This window comes from Amblyomma mixtum, chromosome 6 (genome assembly GCF_055824585.1).
Source record: "Amblyomma mixtum isolate Tamu chromosome 6, ASM5582458v1, whole genome shotgun sequence".
NCBI lineage: Eukaryota > Metazoa > Arthropoda > Arachnida > Ixodida > Ixodidae > Amblyomma > Amblyomma mixtum.
In genome coordinates, this window is record NC_143017.1 from 139,353,657 (window position 1) to 139,374,811 (window position 21,155).

Here is a 21,155-nt window from a genome sequence, read left to right on the forward strand (position 1 = left end):
TCGCTGCATCTGCAATAAGGATAAACTGAGTGCCAGGCGCAGATCACTCCAAATCGAAACTACACCATACATGTACACCTTAAGCTACGATAATTCGCAGCGTGCCGAAAAAAATTATATTGCGGTCTTCGATTAGGAATCTTATTTCTAAAATCTTTAAACAATGATTTAGAAGAAAAAAAAAGCTGAGTTTTGCTTCTATAAAGTTCTGTCCTTCTTGGGCATAGTTAATTAACATGAGAATTAATATTTTTCACTGATATTAAAAAAAAACTAAACATGGGGAACTTCTTAACTACGCTCTTAAAAAGAAAATGCGATATTTGTTATGTTGCCTGCTTTAGTGTCTACAATGACTGTCTAATGTTCTTGCGATTTTCCTGACAAAATTTTGGTTGGAACAGGTTCTACCCATCCCACTTATAGGTTTATGGTTTATTGGGGTTTAATGTCCCAAAGCGACTCAGGCTATGAGGGACGCCGTAGTGAAGGGCTCCGGAAATTTCGACCACCTGGGGTTCTTTAACGTGCACTGACATCGCACAGTACACGGGCCTCTATACGATTTAAGAATGTGTTAACGTTAGCCATGGCCATCGTTATTTATAACGAAACAAAGAGATATGTCCGTAAATAAAGTACTAAACTCATCATAAGCTAGACGGTTCTCGTATGCGGTGGCTCTTATTTTAATCAATATTTGTGTTCAAAAAGTGTTTTCCAGAGAAGCAATGTTACACTAGCCACGCAGTATGGCGCTCTTCCAGCATTTCCTTATTCAGCGTGCATACATACGTTGCATTCAAGAAAGGATACACGTAATTTCTAAATCCTTAAACATTTCCTTCTTAAGTCGTAAGGACTTGGCTTAGCGCCACAACTGACTTTGTAACCACTACAAATTAAGCCGTTCATTATAAACGCAGACGAGAAAAACTAGTTTTTGATTATTCACTTTTATACGCCGTTAGCTGTGCGATAATGAATGTGCGAATTCAGGGCGTTGTTTGACGACTTCCGACCGGCAAGTTCCGACAAACGAATCCGATTCATATCTTAGGCCTGCCCAATACGAATGCCGGGCTATGAGAACGCTCTAGCTACGACATTGCTTTGAAGACAGAGCGATAGCGAACTTGTTTTGAGCTCGGATTGCTGTTTCAAGTTAGTGGTTTGAAGTGGCTGGTCGGCGCGGTGTGGTGGTTGCGCAACACGTGCGCCATCTGAAGCGGATATTGTCTTATGCCCAGTGGAACAGGAGGTGCCTCAGTCAAGCAGAGCATGCCCAACATTCTTTACAATAAATTTGAACATTGGAAGATTGTAAGGTATTGTTTTGGAAATATTGAAAGTAATGTTCCATTCTTTCAATGTGCAGCGAAATCTTTCTTTTAATCTTTTTCCATTGCTCGCATGGAATAGTTAAGATTGCCATAAAAAAAAAAAACAATATGGAACGCTTTGGACGATAGAAAAAGCGTTAATAGAAAAAAAATGCAAGCCTGTCGACAGGAGATCTGCGAATATCTTGATTGCTATAGTGGAATATTACAATATATGACAAAAAATTGCGTTCATAAACTCTTGCCGGTTCAAGAGCACTTTATATCCAGGATTGTTAGGTATGTCTGGCGATTTGGTGACGGCTCATCAGTGAAATAACGTTACTGCGCTACAAGACGTTGACACAAAACGATACGCATGTCCTGTTCTTTTCGTGTTGTGTCACCGTCTTATAGCGCAGTAACGTTCTTTCAGTCAGGAACAGGAAGATTTGGTCTGTCGACAGGACGAATATATGTGTGCTTTTTCAGGGTAAGTGCCACATGACTTAAAGGGGGTTTCAGGATGATGGAGATCTACAGGGGTCGGGAGGTGGTGTTGCTCTCAAATGTTAAAGGCGAGCGCCCTCTTTTTCTGCACTGAAATCGTGCTTCCTCGCTAAAACAGGCGTTGATCATGTGGAGCTGGACGACATAAATGCAGAGAAAAATCCCAAAAACTTAACATCGTCACACGTGATGTGGACGAGATTTCCATTAACCAACGTCCACCAGGAAAGCAGAAAGAGTCACAATATAACGCATTCCTTCCATTAAACCAACCCTCCATCGTGCACCGCTAACAAAAAAGGCACTCGACGCGTCGCTGCTGGTTCAAGTACGCCTCATTGCAACTGAATGTCTGCGCCACAAACACAAGATCTTTATTTCGCTTTACATGGGGAATTGCAGTGCACAAGCCTCATGATGCGCATAGTGGTCGATACACCTCTTTTTTTCTAGAGAGACATAAGTCAAAACAGAGGGTAGTCAATATAGGCCCAGTTCTCTTTCCTCTTGCCTTGACTACCCACTCCAGGTAACTCGAAGTAAAAGATGCCCGAAGCAAGTGAGCGTTGCGCCATCTGCGTGGGCGGTGTGCTATTTTGCGAACCAGGAATAAAATATAAATCATTCGATATAACCTTCCTTTACTGATTCATAGAGGGAGTACTTGTTTCCCTGTTCCTCTAGCTGATGCTTCGCTGTTTGCGCAGGCCCTTGATCCGGGAACACGGTGTTCTTCTGCTTCGTGCTGCTCCTCTGGCTTGAAAACAGCTCTCCGGCGAGCTCGCCTCTGCAAGTGTAACTACTACGCACTCCTGTTCGCGCCACTGCGAAAAGGCCATAAGGCGCGGCCTTCCTCGCCGCAGGCCCTGAAGAGTTTAAACTGCAGGCTTGAAAAACGAGCCGAACAAGCCCGGGGTCACATTGCGGAGTGGGAAACAGAAAGAAAACGTTGTATATAACCCGCCAGCATCTGCTCGCGTCAGTTTGGGTTTTTACTTCCTTCGCTTGTGCCTATGTATTTAGTTACTCTTTTTATTTTGACTGAGGCCTCCGTAAAGAAAGACAAGAAGCCAGAAAGGAAGTGGTGGGTGGAGCATCGGTGACCTCTTAATGCAGTCTTCGTGTACGGTGTGGGAGGGCGAAGCGGCCGCGATCGAATTTCCGCGTCGGAGTCGCCGAACGGCCCCCTTCCGCTGCTTCTTTCTTTGCTTGCTCATCTCGCTTGTGTGTACGAGCGTGTGTGCATGAACATGCTATTGTGCGCAGTTATTACTTTTCCAATGTGTGCGTGCTTACGTAACCTGCTCTTGTATTACCCTTATGCATCCTTCGCTTTTTTTTTCCTCACCCACTATTATTCTAGATTTGCTGGAGCAACGGACAGGCCGCCATGTTTCTTTAACAATAGACGCTGAAGGTGCGTACCTTTTGTTCCTTTCTGGGCAACAAAAGAGGAATGTGTGAACACCGGCGTATGTGTGTCGAAGGCGAGGTAAGAAACAGTAGAGGTGCTATTCAAAAAGATGAATACCCCGCCGTTGTGTTGAGCCGTAAGGCAGAGAAATGAAATAATGATTTTTCTCTGGAGTTCTGCCTCAAGCAAACAAGCTAATCATTTGTTTTGGTGGTCGGAGTACGAGGTGAGTATGCAATTCACAGATCGTATGCGCTGACATTCACCACGGCACCGACCGCCGCGAGCTGGCGATTAGAGAATATCACGTGTTAGAAGTCCTTCCTTACGGCAATGGCTTCCTCCCGTTCTCGGGGACCTGGATTTTTGCGCCTATTGTTATTATTGCCGCATATTATACCTCCCACTGACCAAGTGGCCAGTGTGCGTATGATCAGGCTCTTTTTGTGCAGACTTAGTATCTGTTAATCGGAGTTCACTAATATGTTTGCGCGCAAATACTGCTTATATCCATGTATTAACCTGTCGAGGTAGCAGGCTACATGGAAGCTAAAGATACGTAAATGCGCTAATTGTCTTTTTCCTCTGTTGGCATTTACTTTAATTCTGTCCTTAACTAAATAACACTCCGCTACCGGAGCGACGACCAATTATGGTGCTTTTAAGTGCGAAATCACTCATACGCTCACGAATACCTACCAAGATTGTCACCGTACGTGCGTAAGTTCATACAATCTTGTGCCGTTGCCTAGTAACCCTAGTTATTACCCGAGCTTACCCAAGTTACTCGGGTAAGCTCGGGTAGTAACTCGGGGAAACTCGGCTAAGTTCGGAGGAGCGTGGCGCCAGGTGCGCGAGAGGTTGCTCGGGAAGAGCAACATTGGTCGCACAATCCGCCTACCGATGGCTGCGATGGAAACAGCCACCTGCCAGTGCAGTCAGTGGCTAGTGTAGTGTCGCATCTCTTAACCACTACGCCACTGCGCTGGTAGTAATAGGAGGACTCACTGCCGTCTATGAATGTTAAGTAGATAATCCCCATTTCTGCATACATGAGCACTAACTCACTAGAGATATCACTTCATACCCGTAAGACGGAGCTTAAGTGACCCATACAATTAAACTACGAACACCTGCTTTCGCACGTCTACTCAGTTTAACTACTTGAAACCCCTGCCATATATTTTTTTCTTTCTGAGGATGCACCACTGCCGAGCGGTTTAATGAGGTAAAGGTCGAAAAGCGACTTTCTTTTCTCTAACGTTTCGGTCAAGGTCTGGCCTCCGTCAGAATATATGTACGTATAGATTTTACCGTTTGTGCGACAGGCGCGCTTTTCTTACGTGAATTATATATGAAAGCTAAATTTTTTTAGCTTCGGTCAGAGTGAAGATACTGTAACCGAAAGTACCACGTTTGCAAACAGCTTCCGACAGCACTTAGGCCGAGTGAGCGGTACAAACTGTGACAACGGCGGCTCATATGAGACTGTGCAGAACATTACGTTAGAATGTTCAACTTAAACGGACGAGCGAGCGTATTATTAGCATGGAACGGAGTCTCTCACACAAGTACTGCTAACAATAAACTAGGCTCTAGGTCTCTAGACATGCCCTGCGCAGCATCGCCATCCACATAACATTGTATTTGCCCATTCGGAGGACACCCGAGTAATTTAAACACTTTAAAACCGTCCTTGCATTCCCCCTGGGTTGTATTCGCCATGCACTGATTTTTTTTTTTCTGCCCATTTGCAGTACACTGAATTTCTTCACTAACGTTACTAGCTTCCTGCATTCCCATTTTATGTACATTCATCCGAATGAAATTAGTATATTAGTATATTTGTACCTAGTATATCTGGTGCATTCATTTCGTTTCTGTCTTCCTCTCTCAAAACCTCTCCCCAACGAAGAGTAGCACATCGGCGCTGTTTCACGGCCGGTTGAACTCTGCCTTTCATTAAACCGCTACTTCCTTTCTCTCTCACTCCAAGATCGAATAATTAAACCTGCAAGCTGGTTCTTGGCAGCAGTACGCATTATCGGTCCAAACAAAGACAGTTTTTCTTTGGCAACATATTCCTGAACAACAGTGTGTCGAACATTAGAGTGTACAACACCGCCCACCTTTCAGAATTTGAGCTTTGTTATCGCTGCCGAATCCGACTTCGCACTCCTGCATGGGCGATCGGAGCTCTGTGCAACGTATGGCCCACGGGACTGAGACGTAAGAGCGCGGATCCGCGCTCACGACAAGCAGAACGTCGTTAGCGTTGGCCGGCGCCAACGCTAACGGTGGTCTCATTTATGGCACGGTTATGTATGCAGATTCCCACTGTAGCTGCTGTTTCCTTATTGATGCCGCTTTCTACGTAATGATTCCATTATAAATAGCTTTGCTTGGCGTAGCGAAGGAAAAATTGCGCTTTCTTATTCCGTCCATCAGCCTCCTTTATACTAACAAAATGTTTCCGGGCTAAATTAAGCATGCATAATATATTTGTTAAGTGCAGCTAAAATATATTGCTTTATATAATCTGAGTTTTCTGCTTCTCGATTATTTATTCCACGATTAATGAGCTTTCAGGGACCGTTTCAGAGTAACATCACGCGTCATGAAAGAGTAATTTTTTTAGTAACATATGAAGATAAAAACAACCAACAAGTCTTATGGCCGAGCGCGTGAGCATGCACTACCTCTTTTTACAGCTGTATTGCTTTGTAGAAGTCATTAAAGAAAAAAAAAGAAAAAAAAATGAAATCAATGTTGTGTTATTGGTCGTATCAATCTTTTTTCTTTTCAGATTTATACAAATCACGTACAAGTAGAAAAGCACTGCGACTGTGAAAGCAATGCAGTGAGTCCGTAGAAAATTGGAAAATCCGGATGGGCCCCGAGATGCGATGAAAAGAAGAAGACGCCCACTGGAAAACAAAATGAAGACTGCAGCAGGGCGCCTTGGACGGAGCGGATGAAATCGGGGTGGCCTTCGAACAAGTCCGGTGTCGTCGAAATGAAAACCGAAGGAGGCATCGCGGGCGAAGGAATGACATTCAATCTGGAAACAAATATGACCAGTGGACAAGGCACACAACTCCGCCCTCCGCGCTCCGAACCGAAGAGAGAGACCCACGCAAAAGCCTTGAGCGCACAATGAAATGTTAAACATAAAAACATGACCGAGCGCCGAGATGGGGAACCCAGGAACTGCTTGTGTTCTGGCTCTCGGAGACGTCGAGGTCGTGGCGACTGAAAAGAACGTGCAAAGGCCTGGTGGCTGGGCAGGAGCTTCAGAATCCTTCAAGAATTAAAAAAATATAATAAAAGAAGTCCGGGAGGAAGGATGGCGGAGAAAGCTCAGGGAAGTTGACTGGGAGGAGGAAGGCAAAGCGCCCTTCGGCAGCAGGAACAAGAAAGCCGCCAACGAGCGTGAAACACGGACTCCTGGGACGGGACAGAGAGAAAAAGAGGTCCACCAAATCTCCCGAGATGCAAGTAAACGGCTCCTCCAGTCTCCGTTCTTTGCCTTCGATAAAGGAGAAAGAGAAAACAAAGGGTGCCTCGAAGAACTCGTGTTACGGTGCGATAATGCGGGCGACCTTTAAGGGGGTGAAAATGTGCTGTTCTGCGACGATGAAGACAGCTGGCGTCTGTACTTTTGCGCTGGGTTGTAGTTTAGGTGGCAGCCATGAAGTGATCTATTTCCATCTTCGAAAATAACTTGTACTTCAGTTTTGGTATCGTAGGAGTTCAGTGGTCGCGGCGCACAAAAGTGACTCGTAGTCGGCAGCGCATTTGGCGTGGCGGAGAAGGCGGTCACCGTTTCATCGCTACCCGTGACGAAGTAGAGAAAGTTGGACGAATAGGTCGCAGCTGCCCAAGCGGTGAAAGTTCTTGCACGCTTTAACGACAACGCGAGACACAGCTGCAGCTTTGCCTGCATTCTTTCTGTTTTTCATCCATATCGGCTGAAAGCTTATATTAAGGCTTTAGTACAGTCGTCCACAGACCTGTCGAGAGCGCTCGAACTCCGTGCCGTCTGCGCTAAATGGATGAATGGATAGATAGGAGAGCCCCCTTTGAAACGAGGTGGTGGCAATTGCCACCATGCTCAGCCTTTTTTTTCTTTATTTTTGTTCAACTGTGCCGTTAATTCTCATTAAAATTCGCAATCTTCTTTCACTACGGTTTCCTACACTTCTAACCTGATGCCACCTCTCTGCTTTTGAGCCACTAATCCTCCAATCGCTTTTTGCTAACTTCCACTGCAGATTTATTTACATGACCATTATTATCTTTAAACCCTAGGGCCTCAAGAAAAGTGACTGTACCTGCATCGACATCCGGATGGATACCATCACATTTGAGTATGAGGTGTTCAACTATTTCTACAGATCTACCACACACAGCACATGTGTCATCATTTTCGTTAAATTTTTTTAAATAGCTGCGCGTTGTAAGACACCCTGAACTAGCTTCGAAGAGTAGAGCATTGCCTCTTGAGTTATAGAAAAATTTTTTCCTGATCTGCTTTTTCCAGTATCGATATAGTTCTACACTATGCTTCTTTTCCATTGAATTAATTCAATTTTAAACTACCGTGTTTTTAACCTGTCGTTTAATGCTCTTTCTTTCTCCGTCCTCATGTCCGGCATACTTACTGGTTAGTTTCCTAGTTCTTTTCCGGCACTGTGAGTCAACGCTCTTTCTGCATAAGTATTTAAATACCTTAGCTGCCCACCTGTTATCGTCCAATTTCCTCAGGCGTTTTTCATATAGCATTTTACTCTTAGCTTCCCGCGCTTCGAACGATGCCCAGCCCATATCCCCTTGCATTGCCTTGTTTGTGGTTTTGCCGTGGGCACCTAGTGCTAATCTTCCAACAGCTCTCTGATTTATGTCTAATCTCGACTGAACTTAAGCACAGAGCCGCATTCCCGAAAGTAAGCCCCGGCCCCATTATTACTTTCCAAATACCTCTCAGTACTTCTTATTTGTTGTACCCCCATAATGCCCCATGCTTCATTATCCAGGCGTCTCTTCGCCCGTTTACCCTAAGTTATTGTTCATGCTTTTCAGCGTATATCTGCCCTTCATTTAGCCATATCCCGAGGTATTTGTATTCTGCCACTCTGGGTATTTCGTGGCTTTGTGTTGCAAGTACCTGATCAGTTGTATCGTTGAAAATCATGACACCTGACTTAGTTGCGCTAAAACTGAAACCTAGAGCGTCTCCTTCGTCTCCACAACAATTAACCAAAGTTTGAAAATCTTCCTGGCTGTCTGCTAACAGTGCAATGTCGTCCGCATACATTTAACCCGGCAGCCGCTGCTCAGCTACATTTCCGCCTAATCTGTACGCCAGATTATATCCTAGAAAACTTTCTTGTAGCCGTCTTTCCATATTTATCACATGAAGCATAAACAGCAGCGGTGATAGAGGATAACCTTGCCTTAATCCTTTGTGTACCCCCAAAGTTGCGGTACTTTTCATCTCTTCCCATGTAATTTCAACTTTATTATCTCGGTAGATTTCCTGCAGAAATTCAGTTACCTCATGACCGATGCCTATATCTTTTAATATGTTCCACAGGAGTTCCCTGTTCACGTTGTCGTATCCACCGTTTTTCTCCAGAAAGGCTAAATATAGGGTTCTGTTTTCCGGCTTTGCTATTTCTATGCATTGGGTAAGCCCGAACAGGCTATCATCTAAGCGCCTACTCCTTCTGAATCTATTCTGAAGTTCTCCGAGTATCCTATTACCTTCTACCCATGACTGCATTTATAATTTCACCGCTTGCATTGCCAGCCTGTATATAACATATGTTATCGTAATTGCTTGGAAGGATATTATGTTGATCTTATCTCCTTTCCCTTTATAAATCAAATTCATTTTACTCTGTATCCAGCTGTGCGGAATTTGCTTATTTGTTATGACTGTCTCGAATGCTTTCATCGACGTTTCCTTGCTTTTTGGGCCAAGTTCATTAATCAACTTAATTGGAATTTCGCTATCTCCGCAACGCGCACAGCGACGTCTAGTGGTAGTGCATGGTTCGAGATAGCGCATGTCTGATGCTCAGACGACACTCACAGATGCGTAATCTCGAACCAGGCGCTGCCGCTAGACGTCGCTCTGCGCGCTGCGGAGCTCAGACGGCACCGACTTCGAGTGATCTCGACAGGTCTGTGGACGACTGTAGAAAAAAAGGGCAAGAACCTAACCGATGCCACGCGCTAATCATTGATGAGAGGAAAATTTCAGCGTACTTGCAGAAAGAAATGTGAAAGCCCCGAAAAAAAAGCTGTTGCATTTAATTATTTTGCTTCGACCAGCATGCATTACCGCTTGAGAACAAGCTGCCAAAAGATGTGAGAAAATGCAGCGATACAGAGTGTGCCATAAGGCATGAACGAATGCCGGAAACGCCATGAAGAGGAAAAGACGACCTCGCGGGGGAGGTAAATATAACTCTGCACTTTTGACGGGGTCCTGGATACAGGTTCTCAACCCGTTTCCCGTGTGCCAACATCCCCGAGTGCAGAACCGTGTCGTTTTCTTTCTAGTGCGGCTGGATCGTCGTGTGTGAACTCCGGGGACAAGAACCGTCGGTGCAGCCGCCCAAGCGTTGAAGAGATTTGTTTGAACAGTTTGATAGCCGATGCGGGTCGGCTTTGCTGAAGGATACCGTTACGCGACCTAGCGGTTGCAGTTGAGAATCTAAATGTATAGGAGAGAAGCGGTCGCTTTTAATTTGTGCTGAGTTCTGAATGGCTTTTTGACAATCCACTTTCCTGTCTAAGAAGAAATAGTCAAATTTGAAATGCACATGTGCTGTTCAAGTTTGGTTTAAGGTTTGGTTTACGGGGGTTTAACGTCCCAAATCGACTCAGGCTATGAGAGACGCCATAGTGAAGGGCTCCAGAAATTTAGACCACTTGGGTTTCTTTAACGTGCACTGACATCGCACAGTACACGGGCCTCTAGAATTTCGCCTATATCGAAATTCAGCTGCCGCGGCCAGGTTCGGACCCGCGTCTTTTGGCTGTTCAAGTAGTATGCATCAATTCATGACGGGAAAAGTGCAAGTTGGTGACCCTAATGAGTAAGGATTAATTAATTTTGTTGAGGTACACCTATTTAGTGCATAATCCTGAAGCTAGTATTCTTAAATTTTTCGCCTATTTTACAACTTCGTAAACATTTTCTAAGGAAGCAGAATGAACGAAATTCGAACACTTTAGATTCACAACTATGGGTTTTTAATGCATAAAGTATGGCATTAGTACTGAACACTGCTAACTTCATTTATATACAATAGAAACGTTGCGTGCTTACTGTATGAATAGAATTATATTCTAATCGCTTGTACTATGTACGACGTACAAAATACATCGATAAAGCTTTTAAGGGCAGCAAAAGAAGGAAAATAATGCTTATGTTAGTGTTAGTATTTGAGTTCTTTCAGGAAAACTATGCTTTGTAAATTTTTCTTGTTGTATTAAAAGATAGCCCTAGTATATATTTTTAGTTGCTTGCATAGTACTTGACCTGTGTCTGATGAGTTTTGAAAACCATCTCTCAATACTTACAGTTCTTACATAGAATGTCGATAGGGCAGGTTAAGAACTGTGTACTTGTTTATTTATTACAGTAGCAGGGCAACTGGCATTAGAAAGAGTAGAGCTTATAAAGTTCAATAAAAACCAAACAATGCAAAAGCTGCAACTGATAACGCGTCAACCCAGTACGCTCGTTCTCGGACAGGATTTGTCACGATTAGTTGTCACGAAAGGTTTAAAATTAAAGAACTGCAAGAAACAATGTGTTCTGCTTGGGGGAATTCTGCTTTTGAGAAAATGATCGACTAAAACAACTCTGTTGTCTTGGCGGTTCCACTTGAGTATTAAGCAAAAAAGTTATACTGAACACTGGCAAGCTTTGTCTGATAAGGTTGTATGAAAGGGAAGTTGCCTTGTACGCCTTAGCAAGCGTAAACTGAATTATGCGTAGGGGTAGTCATCACAAACTTCGGAAAGACTATGCCTAGACAACGCAAAAGGGAAATAACCATACGTGAAGTTTAGGCATGCCTTGAAATGCTCATAAGTACAACGAAAGATAAAAATCTATTTGCGCTGAATTCTTTGTTTCATTTATCGTTCTTCATGCTTATATTAAGCTATAAAATAAAATCTGTGCAGTGGGGAAGGCAACATGAAAGACAGTTTTCCCGCCGTTCTCGCGAGAAGGAATATGAAATGACATTTCGCGTCCTTTGTATAATAAATGCAACCATTCTATACAGTCTAAAAATGTCTTTTTTTTCGAAGGTTCCGCTAATCTGGATTATACCAAAGAATGCTGTCATGTTTTTTTTTTTTTTTGTGAAACATGTCTGTCATGGCTGCTGCTATCCTTATTCTTTGAAGTTGTTTGATATTGTAAAATTTACGAGCTGTAGGTACTGATATTGGCTTATGTTCGACATTGCCACTTAAAATTTTATAAGGTTGTATATAAGTATTTCGCTTTCATAAATGTGTTTCTTTACGCGTTCCTTCGCCCGTTTCTGCAACAGCCTCGTACGTGAGGCTAGCGGATTATACTAAATAAATAGATAGAATAAAAGAAATGTGAGGGACCCCATTACTGTTATTGCCACATTTGTTAAAATGCTGTTGCCGCACAACTGGTCGCTTCATTAAAACGCACCGCAATGGTGGCCTAGTGGTTTGAGTATCTGCCTTGAATGCGGAAGGTTCGGAGTTCGATTCCCAGTAACGCGGGTGCACAAAATTTCCAATAGGTGTAAGGTTTTTCCTGGTCTGATGCTTGGCTTCGCTGGGTTGAAGTGATTTTAAAATGCGTCTTTCACCATAGCATGTGCAGACAAAGATACCTTGCGTCATGACACTGCTTGGTCAAGCTGCCCTTCAGCCAATATAACTATAATTATAAGCAACCAGAAAGGAAAAATTGAAAATATTTTTCGCATGTTCCAATGTTACGCATGCTCACCCCGAGTTCTTTTCACTGCCGTTTGCCTCCTTTGATCGTTTGCTCTGCATTCGCTCTTTGAAAGAACCCCTGCTTTTCTCATACACTGTGCGGAGTAGAACTTACACGTTTTGTTCTTGAAACCCGAACTTTCAACATTTATTTTTGGTAAATAATGATCTGTTAACCCCTCAGCACAAACGCAAAGGAATAATTGGCTCTTACCAAATCAATGCGACTGCTCAAATGAAAACTTTTTTTGTTATCTTCGTCGGCGTACGCACAGTGTAGAGGCGCAGACATCTGTGTGTTGTTTTCATCGCTTTTACTATCAGGAATATGGTTACAGCTGTCACATGTTGGAAGAGAGTAGATGAGTGCATCTGTACACATACGGAGTAACAGAGAGCGGGTACTTTTAATACTGGCTTTCTCTTTGTGTTGTCTTCGCTGTCCTGTCTGCCTGGTGGATATCGACAAGGTCAGACACGGACGTCAAGTCAAGCCCCACGCTAGCCTGGAGTGGCGGTGGGCTCTACTTTGAGGCTTCGATCGCACGCGAACCGTGACTGGATTTTTGAAAAGAAGTAAAGTAAGAGCGAGAGAGAAAAGGGGGTGGCGGTGGAGGTGGCAGATCGAGAGAGCGGTGGTGGAGACGGAAGCCGAAACGTGGCGCGGCCAGGAAGCTCCCCTTCACTATTGGAAATCGACGATGAACGCACACCAGTCGAAGCGGGACCCGAAGATGGCTGGGGTGGGGCTCTCCCCTGAGAACCCGCGGAATTTCGGCCACGTCGCACGGGAGCCCTAAAGGGGAAAACGCGAACAGAGCGGGAGGCGGATAATGGGTGAAAGGGGGAGATTTGGGGGAGGGTGATAAACAGGGAGGACGCCGGAAGGAGGTTGAAACGTACGGGACGAAGCCAGAGTAGGAAGTACACGCTGACGTAGGAGGGAAAGGATAGATACAGGAATGACGAGGCATAGGCGGAGGTGAAAGGGATGAGAGGCAGAAGTGGAGGCGAAAGAGCTGAGGAGGAAATGGCACTCGTACCTCTCCTCATTAAGGAACGCACTTGAAAGGAGGCCAAATTAGCCGGCGCCCGTTGAGTTCTCATAATGAGAATGGGCTTCCAAATTGCCTGCTTTACCTTGTGAATCAATCCGGCAAGGCAGTTGCTCGGGAGCTGGTAAACTGCGTGGACGGCGCACTATACATCTAGTTCGTTCCAATGCGCCCAATTCCCTGGAAACCCGCTTTCGCACTTTTCCTTCTCCTCTCTTTCTATCTCTCTCTCGGCCCAGAAAGCGATGGAGCGAAGACGGCGTGGCGAAACGGACGGCGCCACAGAGCTGCAGGGTGTGGGACCTGCGCACTGCTCCGCACAAAAGACCAGTGGGGTCCTAATAGCTCGAAGGCGCCGTTAGAAACAGCAGTGTTCGCAGCGTCGCGACCGTGGTGATTGCTGCTGCTGCCGCCACGGCGCTGCTGGGAACCGATGAGCTCGCCTTTGTTCATCTCGCGCCGGTCTAGCCCGTTAACAATGTAGCCTCTTAAATTGGCCCGTTTTGGAGTCTTTTGTTTTGGAACGAGCGACCGCCCATGCCGGCTGCTAAAGTAATTAGGAAAGGGAAGGAAACGAGTAAAAAAGCATTTTGATTTAAAAAAAAAGCGAGAGTTCGGAGCATGATAATTATTTGTTCCCTTTTCACGTTACCGATTTTTTTTTTTTTTTGCTGTGCGTTTCTTGCTTCGTCTGTGCGCAGCGAGCAGAATTTAAGCGGGAGTGTGCTTTCTCACACAGCTTCTAAGAGAGACATTTGATTTTTGCAAGTTCGACCCAAAGAAAAAAACATCGGAGCGTGCCAAGTTAAACCCTTTGACGTAGTGAAGGATGCGCGTTATCGGGTGAAACATCTATTAGATATCCTTCGGAGAACATGCCTCCGGATATTTGTTTTAAGAACCATGATCACGCGATGAGAAAAAAAATGATATAACTGAAAGGTTTGGAATCCCGCTTGGTGTTGCTCTGCATAAGAAGAAACGGCCAATAAGTGAAAGACTTTCCGTTTGGACAGAATTCAGGGAAGGGCGAATATATGCATACATAAAAAAAAGAAATGTAGCGTTTGCGCTTAATATGGCATCTTGTTCTTTCGGCAGAGGTGAAGGCAAAATTCTACCCAAAATAATCATGCTGTCAACGCAATGCCCATAATCATCGTTTTCATCCCTTTGTTTTTACACCACTCGTTAGAATATTTCTTTCCAGTATTTTCATCGGATTCGAAGTATAGCTTCAAGGGAAACGCTGTGGCGACAGTGCACATTGTTGCAGAGTGGAAAGCTGCGTAGTATACGCAGCTACCCGAGCACATGCGCAAGTACTTTTCTCGCTCATACATACACATGCACAGAAAAAAAAAACGAAATAGATTTCGCAATTTTCTACACAAAAGACAACAATTATGAATGGTAGTTCAAAGCCCGCTCGATAGTAAGGCTGGTTGCCTTCCCCCAGTGTCGTGTTTTGTGTTATCTCCAAGTGGTGCGCCTCGCAAAGATAAATATGCTTTCTCGATGAGCGCCGAGGTGCAGCGTGAAATTGAGGTTATCTGACAACTTCTCATTCTTCTAATAATAACAATAATAATAAAAAAATTAACTTGTAGGTCATGCACGCTATAGGCAAGATAATCCTCTGTAATTAGAAAAAGTGTCTGCAATGACGAGGTCATTCAATTTTGCTGAATTATATCACTATACTACCAGTTTGCAGCCACCATATGCGGAGTCCTGAAACAAGGACAAGGACGAATTTTGTAGCACAATGTCAAAACTTCGCCTTAATATAAACGCTGCTTTTAACGAGTTCTAATACGTACATGACGACGAAAGGGACCACTATGACACTACGTTGCGACTACCGGCTGCCTTAACAAGTACATGGCCATCTGGCTCGTACAACCCATTATTTCGCGCGTTCAGGCTTCGCATGAGAGAATGAGTAAGTGGTCGTCAGGTGAGAGAAAAAGAAAGCAAGAGAAAGAAAGTCATGCTTTGCTGTAACACGTCCTTTTTGCGTTGTACGCCTCTGTTTGGTACTTGTGAATGCCGGCGACTTATTCACGTCGCACCCACGACGTGTAAGCGAAATAACATGCAAGGAGAACAAATGTCCCATAACAATGCCCGGGAAAAAAATACCCCTGTTTTGGTTCTTTCGAGGTCGTTAGGCCCCTTCCTGCCATTAATCTCCCTCCTAACAGCGGTACATTTATATTTATCAGCGCATTATCAGCGGAGCGTAACGGCCCGCGGAACCCACGTCACGAGTGTACAAATGAACGCCGCCACAAACAGACCGCGTGGCCACGTCTCTCCACATAGGCGCCGCCGTCTGACCTTCGATCGCACCGAGTTTCGAAGAGGCAAGGGGCAAGTAACGGTTGCGCATATGGGCACGCTAATGCTGCTCGATAGCTGACATGGCTTGATCACTTCGAAATATTTCCGGTCAGATATGTCACAGAGGCATCATTAATAGCCGTAAGCTCCCGGAGCTAAATTCGAGGAAGGCGTACGTATCTTTCTAACGAGCGGCTCGTTTGAAAAATGACAGCTGGCAAATGTCTCGCGCTCAGGTAGACACACAGGCATTGGAATTGTGAAAGGGCGAAGCGACGAGCATTCCACCTTTTTTGGAGCTTCATAACGTATTCTTTTGACTGTTATTGATTGCTGTCATATTAATTGTCTTAACTTTACTTACCGCGACCGCAATGCGTTGCCTTCGTTCCAAGCTCAAAAATCGCCAAATACTTTATCTTCTGAAAAAGCAAGCAAGGTTTTTTTTTTGCGACCTTTTTTTTTTCTGCGGGCCGGATATCAAGATGATGTAAATAAACTCTTGATCAGACTTCATTTCACTTGAAACTCCCCACTGCGCTGCTTCATATTTTTCCCGTTGCCTTTGACGGCTTACGAAGTGTGATACTATTTTTCTGACGCTCTGTCCAGATCAATGGTATAGTACCGTTACATGCGACGACTCACGGTACACTCACATTGTCTCGCTGCTGTGAGAGCAAAGAAGCAGAAATTCTATACAGCCAACTGGAGCGGCCGATAACAATCAGTTCCCGTTGGTAGCAGAAATAACTAATTCAATTATATACGCAAGACTGATTATTGCTCATGAAGATATAGCAACACTGCACTGGAATGAATGCTCTCAGCATGGCAGAAGCGACTGGAGAGAGCAGAGCTTGTTTTCCTGCAGTTAAAGGTGAGAAGGCTCATTAAAACATCCCAATTCTTTGTGGTTTCAGTCCAAGGAATGCACTTGCACAATGCCGGCAACATTTACTGCAGAAGTAGAAACGCTTGACTGTAAAACTGAGTCAGTGGGCAGATGAGCTGGCATGTGGCAGAGTCGAAGAGTTGACGTGACCGCGGTATATGGGTCGCACTGCTGTTTGAAAACCAAAATAATGACAGAAGCTTCAGGAGATTATTAAAATTACATCCTTTCATACTAACATGGATGTTTAAGATGAAGTTAAACTAAAGATCAGTGCACGAGCAGTTTTTTAAAGGGTGCACGAAGAAATTGTTCATTATTGTTAACTTCCTTGAGCCTAAATATTTGTGGATCTTATTTCAAGAAAACGGAATTAATTCACAGGGAAACTTAATTACATTATTTTTTAACAATGAGATTGCCATAAAACTGTTGATTTCTTTGCCGGACATGCGTCACTTCCAACCTGCTGACGTTACTTCACTTCAGTCAACAAAAATAATCTGGTCTGCTGACGCTACTTCCAACCCATCGTTTATAGATCCTTCCAAACGATGGGAGAAATTTAAGACCGACAACCCATTTCGACCTCATGAGACTTCTGATGTCGCATTAAAAATTTGAGACTCCCCGCTGCGCTTTTTAATCATGTCTTTGTTTTTGAGTACAATACTCTTTGAGGAAACCGTGACTGGCAGTGCGGTACCTTCAACCAAGCCAACGTGACGTCAGAGATTCAGTTGGTATTCGCCTCAAAAACATACCTATGCGAATGATTCATTGATACAACAATACAGCCAAAAATGTTCCCATTTCCTGAGATAAATGAAATCAGCCTCCGTATACAATAAACTTGTCTGTCGAATAAGAGAATATTTTCCTCTTCTATACAAACAAGACTCTGTGAATTACTTTGTCTTTCATTCAAAACCTACTCTACAGACTTTTTTTTTTGTTTAACGTGACGAAGTCTCTCTGTGTTGTGTTTTGTTTCTTTCGTGGACGAAAGTAAGGGAACTTAAAAAATTGAACGCAATTCCTGCGACGTGGAAATCAGGATTACTTTCTAAACTGCTTTTTTAGACGCGTACCCTAGACGTGAGACACCGAAATGAGCGTGGCTCCTGGTGAATATCGGCGTTCAGCTAATGCGCTTTTCCATCGAAACTTTCGTAGCATTGCAAAGACAGGGCACGCATCGACGTACATGGTCCCATCTCAACGAAAAAGGTCACGGCGGCAGCGAAACAAACGGTCTCCTTGGAATTCAATTTCGGATCGCTGCTCCAACTAATGCCATTCCAGAATGTGAAGATCCCTAACGAGCCCCTTTCGCCGTTCGGGGCTTTTGAATCTGCGCAGAAGGCGGCCTTCTCAAAGGAGAAAGAAGTGGTCGTGATTCGTACGCATCTTTCTTTTTTACTACTGAGGTCAGGTCAGAGTACTTCACGTTATTTCTGTTGACTTTTAAACAGTTATATAATGTGTCTTTCCAAGAACTGCCTCCAATTTCTCGCGATACAAGATTAACTCGTTAAATGTTGTGAGCGAAACCCGGAATTGTCTAATTTTTCTGCCGCGAATAAAGTAGGAGAGGGGAAAACTTCAAACCATCAGGCGGCGAGGAAGCGCATGACTTTTCACCCATATCGTATTAATTTTGTACACTCTAACACAGCTTAAAAAGTCGCCTTGCTAATTGTTGAACTCATGAAAAGTATAGTTATCGAGACTTGATAACTCTGATACGTCTGCCTAACCCGCATGCATTTGTTCGACAGTTTCTCGACATATATAGAAGTGAAAGGTCTTTAAAAACTAATGCGAGCCTATCATCTAACCAGAATAGAGACTGTTGCACAAATATGTCGTTCATTCATTAGAGGCACAGCATCTTCGGCATACATTCATTTCTGAAGAAGCTGTGAAAAAGATTAATTCTTACGCTTTGGGACCCGGAAAAAAGCACAAGTTATTCTGGTCATCTTGAACGGATGGTGCAGATAAAAAGTTATCTCTTCTTTCTTCGACGCAAAGCAACAGAAATGGTAAACATCACTCACTTATTATGCATGGCGTTCGTTTATATACGCGATTAAAAAAAAAGGAATATGGACAGAAAACAAGAACTCAAGTATATCTTCCCTGGTCATTAGGAAGAAATTAATATATTAATGCAGTGTCATTTATAGCACTTGCTTAAGCTGAATAAGGCACAGAATTTACTGTTCCGCTTTCGGCGAATGAAAACAGGGCAGGTGTTTCGAAAAGCCGTTTGTGATATTTCAACACCAACAGTGGCTTCCATACAAATAAAAATACACCAAATGGACGTGGTCAGAACCCTCATCCTGTATTCAGCCATCGCCCATAAGTGAAAAGTTGCGCAAGATCTTTAATAAGGCCAAAGCAAGACATCAGCAAGAAATGCAGCTAATGCGTCTTAAGCAGTCTAGAGTTCAATTATTTCCGCTAGCTTTACCGTGGCTACTTACTGAGCGCCAGAAATAAATCTCGAGCTAAAAGAGGGGTTGACTGGGGGCATCAGTCCTCGTGGGCGTTCTAAAGTAGATATACATACACAAAGTCGAGAAAAAGAAGCAAGAAAGAGCGCGGCCTTTCCTCGAGCAGCTCTATACTTTTGATAGCTCCTTCGGGGGGCTCCACCCAGCGCAGAGCGTTTTTGATAAAGTGCTGTAATTTATGTTTCTCTAACGTCAGGTCCTGGAAGAGCATTTATCTTTTTTTTTCGTTTTTCTGCCCAAGCTGCGGATCACCTTGGTTGGCGAGAGTACGATCTAGTGGGGTAAAAAAAATATAAATGCTAGAAGAAGATGCGAAGAGCACGCTACGACTTATTTATACGCTACTGCCGTCCGAGCAAATTTACTGTTCCAACTTCGCACAATACGAAACTTCGCAGATATAGCGGAAGCTGAAACACTGCTGGCCCCGCTTGTTGTGCAATGAATAAAAGAATGAAGATGGGAAGAGTTACCTAACAACTAGACGGATGTTTCAACTAATCCCGTTAGTCTTAAGGGGCAGTAGACAAATGTTTATATAACGCAAAAAACGGGACAGCATAAAGATAGAAATCTGGCCGTCTAGTTTAGTTTTCTTCACAAACTAAAGTAACTTTACCATTCTAGGAAAGGTCTCTTATGCAATAGGCAAATAGATAATGACTGTTCTAAAACTCAATCTTTCTCTTACTTGCAGGTTTAATCACTTTCTTTTGTTTTGAATTACAACTCTCATGAATCTTACTGAATGTCTAAACGAAAAACTGCACAAAAAATTGTACTTCAATTCTTCAGCATGCGCTGTTTTCTTTCCACATTTATTTAAAAATTCCCTGCAAGCTGAGGGTGTACTTTTTTTCTACCTCAAGTTGAAAGTGCTGCTAAATCCCACTCTTCTTCCAGCCAATTCGCGGTTGTTCGTGTTCAACTTAAACAGCTGAAAATGTCAGCCTATTTTTTCCCCCTTTCTATCCTTAGATGTAAATAGTAATAAAAAGGCTGCTTTTTATGTGAAAATAACAAGGTAAATATGAGCACATTTCTTAAGAGGAAAGTTGTTGTGATGGTTACGCTGAATAAAGAGAAACTTCACTCCACAATGCAACAACAGTTGGACCGCGTCAATTTAGAAGTAATAGTTGAAGAACGCTGAACTATACAAACAAATCCTACCTTTGAAAAGAAGTGTTCAAATTTCTTTTCAGCGACGTGCCCATCTATAAATAACCTGGACTAGCAGTGCAGTGTTAATGAAGCCGAGCGTAAGAACGAACTTTCTTGTCCATGAAAAAGCGAGAAAAAAAAAAGACAGTTTTGCTGCTTGCGGCGCATAAGCTTCGTTAGAGTTACCTCACACAGGCCAAAAAAAAAATACAATTAGAAAAAAGTTAATTTTACTAAAATTGTGGCAACAATTCCACTTACGTTTTATATACGGTCAAAAGCCGGAATAAAGCCAAAAAGTGGCACAGGTTCGTAAGAGGTGTGACGACGCCTACGCCTGCTGTTACTTCGCAAGTGAAGTGTGTTTTCAGTGGAGGAGACTCACCAAGGATGTAAGACAAGATGAGAGCCGCCACGACGACGGGTGGAGAGTGCGCGATGGCAGAGTATCCCAGTCGCATGGCGCCAGTCGCGTGGTTAAGAAGCGACCAGAGAAGCGGCCCGCGCCGAGACACGGGGCTCGCGAGCGCTGTCTTCGTCGTCGGCGCCGCCGCCGCTTTCGACGGCGATCGCGCGCCGGCGTCAACGAGAAGCGCGGCCCGAATCGCCCGGCGAGCAGCCGGCTCTCCCGGCGAGCCGCATATTCCGCGCGCGCGCGCGATCCCGGTGCTGCGAGGAGCGCAGCAGCAGTGTGCCACGGACGCCGCCGGCTGCAATGAAAAACCCGGCCAGTGCCGCGGGTCGGACCGCTCCGCTTCCCGAGGCGCCCGCTAGGCGAGGCGCGCCCATCGACCGGTGGGAGGGGGAGCGGCCGCCGTTCGTCGGGGCAGGCGTCTTCGGCACGGCTGTACCGAGCCCTCGCACGCACGTGCACTCGAGCTGGCAGCTGCAACTGGCTTTGCCGCATTA

General features: G+C 44.3%; 1 protein-coding gene across 1 annotated transcript in view; it reads right to left on the reverse strand.

Annotated features, from left to right (window-relative positions):
* LOC149340590 (uncharacterized) overlaps positions 1–20,947 on the reverse strand; it is a 39,674-nt gene extending 18,727 nt beyond the window's left edge. Inside the window, exon 1 of the mRNA XM_089551297.1 lies at positions 20,632–20,947. Within this exon, the coding sequence (XP_089407423.1) occupies positions 20,632–20,707 (76 nt within the window). The 5' untranslated portion in view covers positions 20,708–20,947. The remainder of the gene's footprint in view (positions 1–20,631) is intronic.
* Between the last annotated feature and the right edge of the window lie 208 nt (positions 20,948–21,155).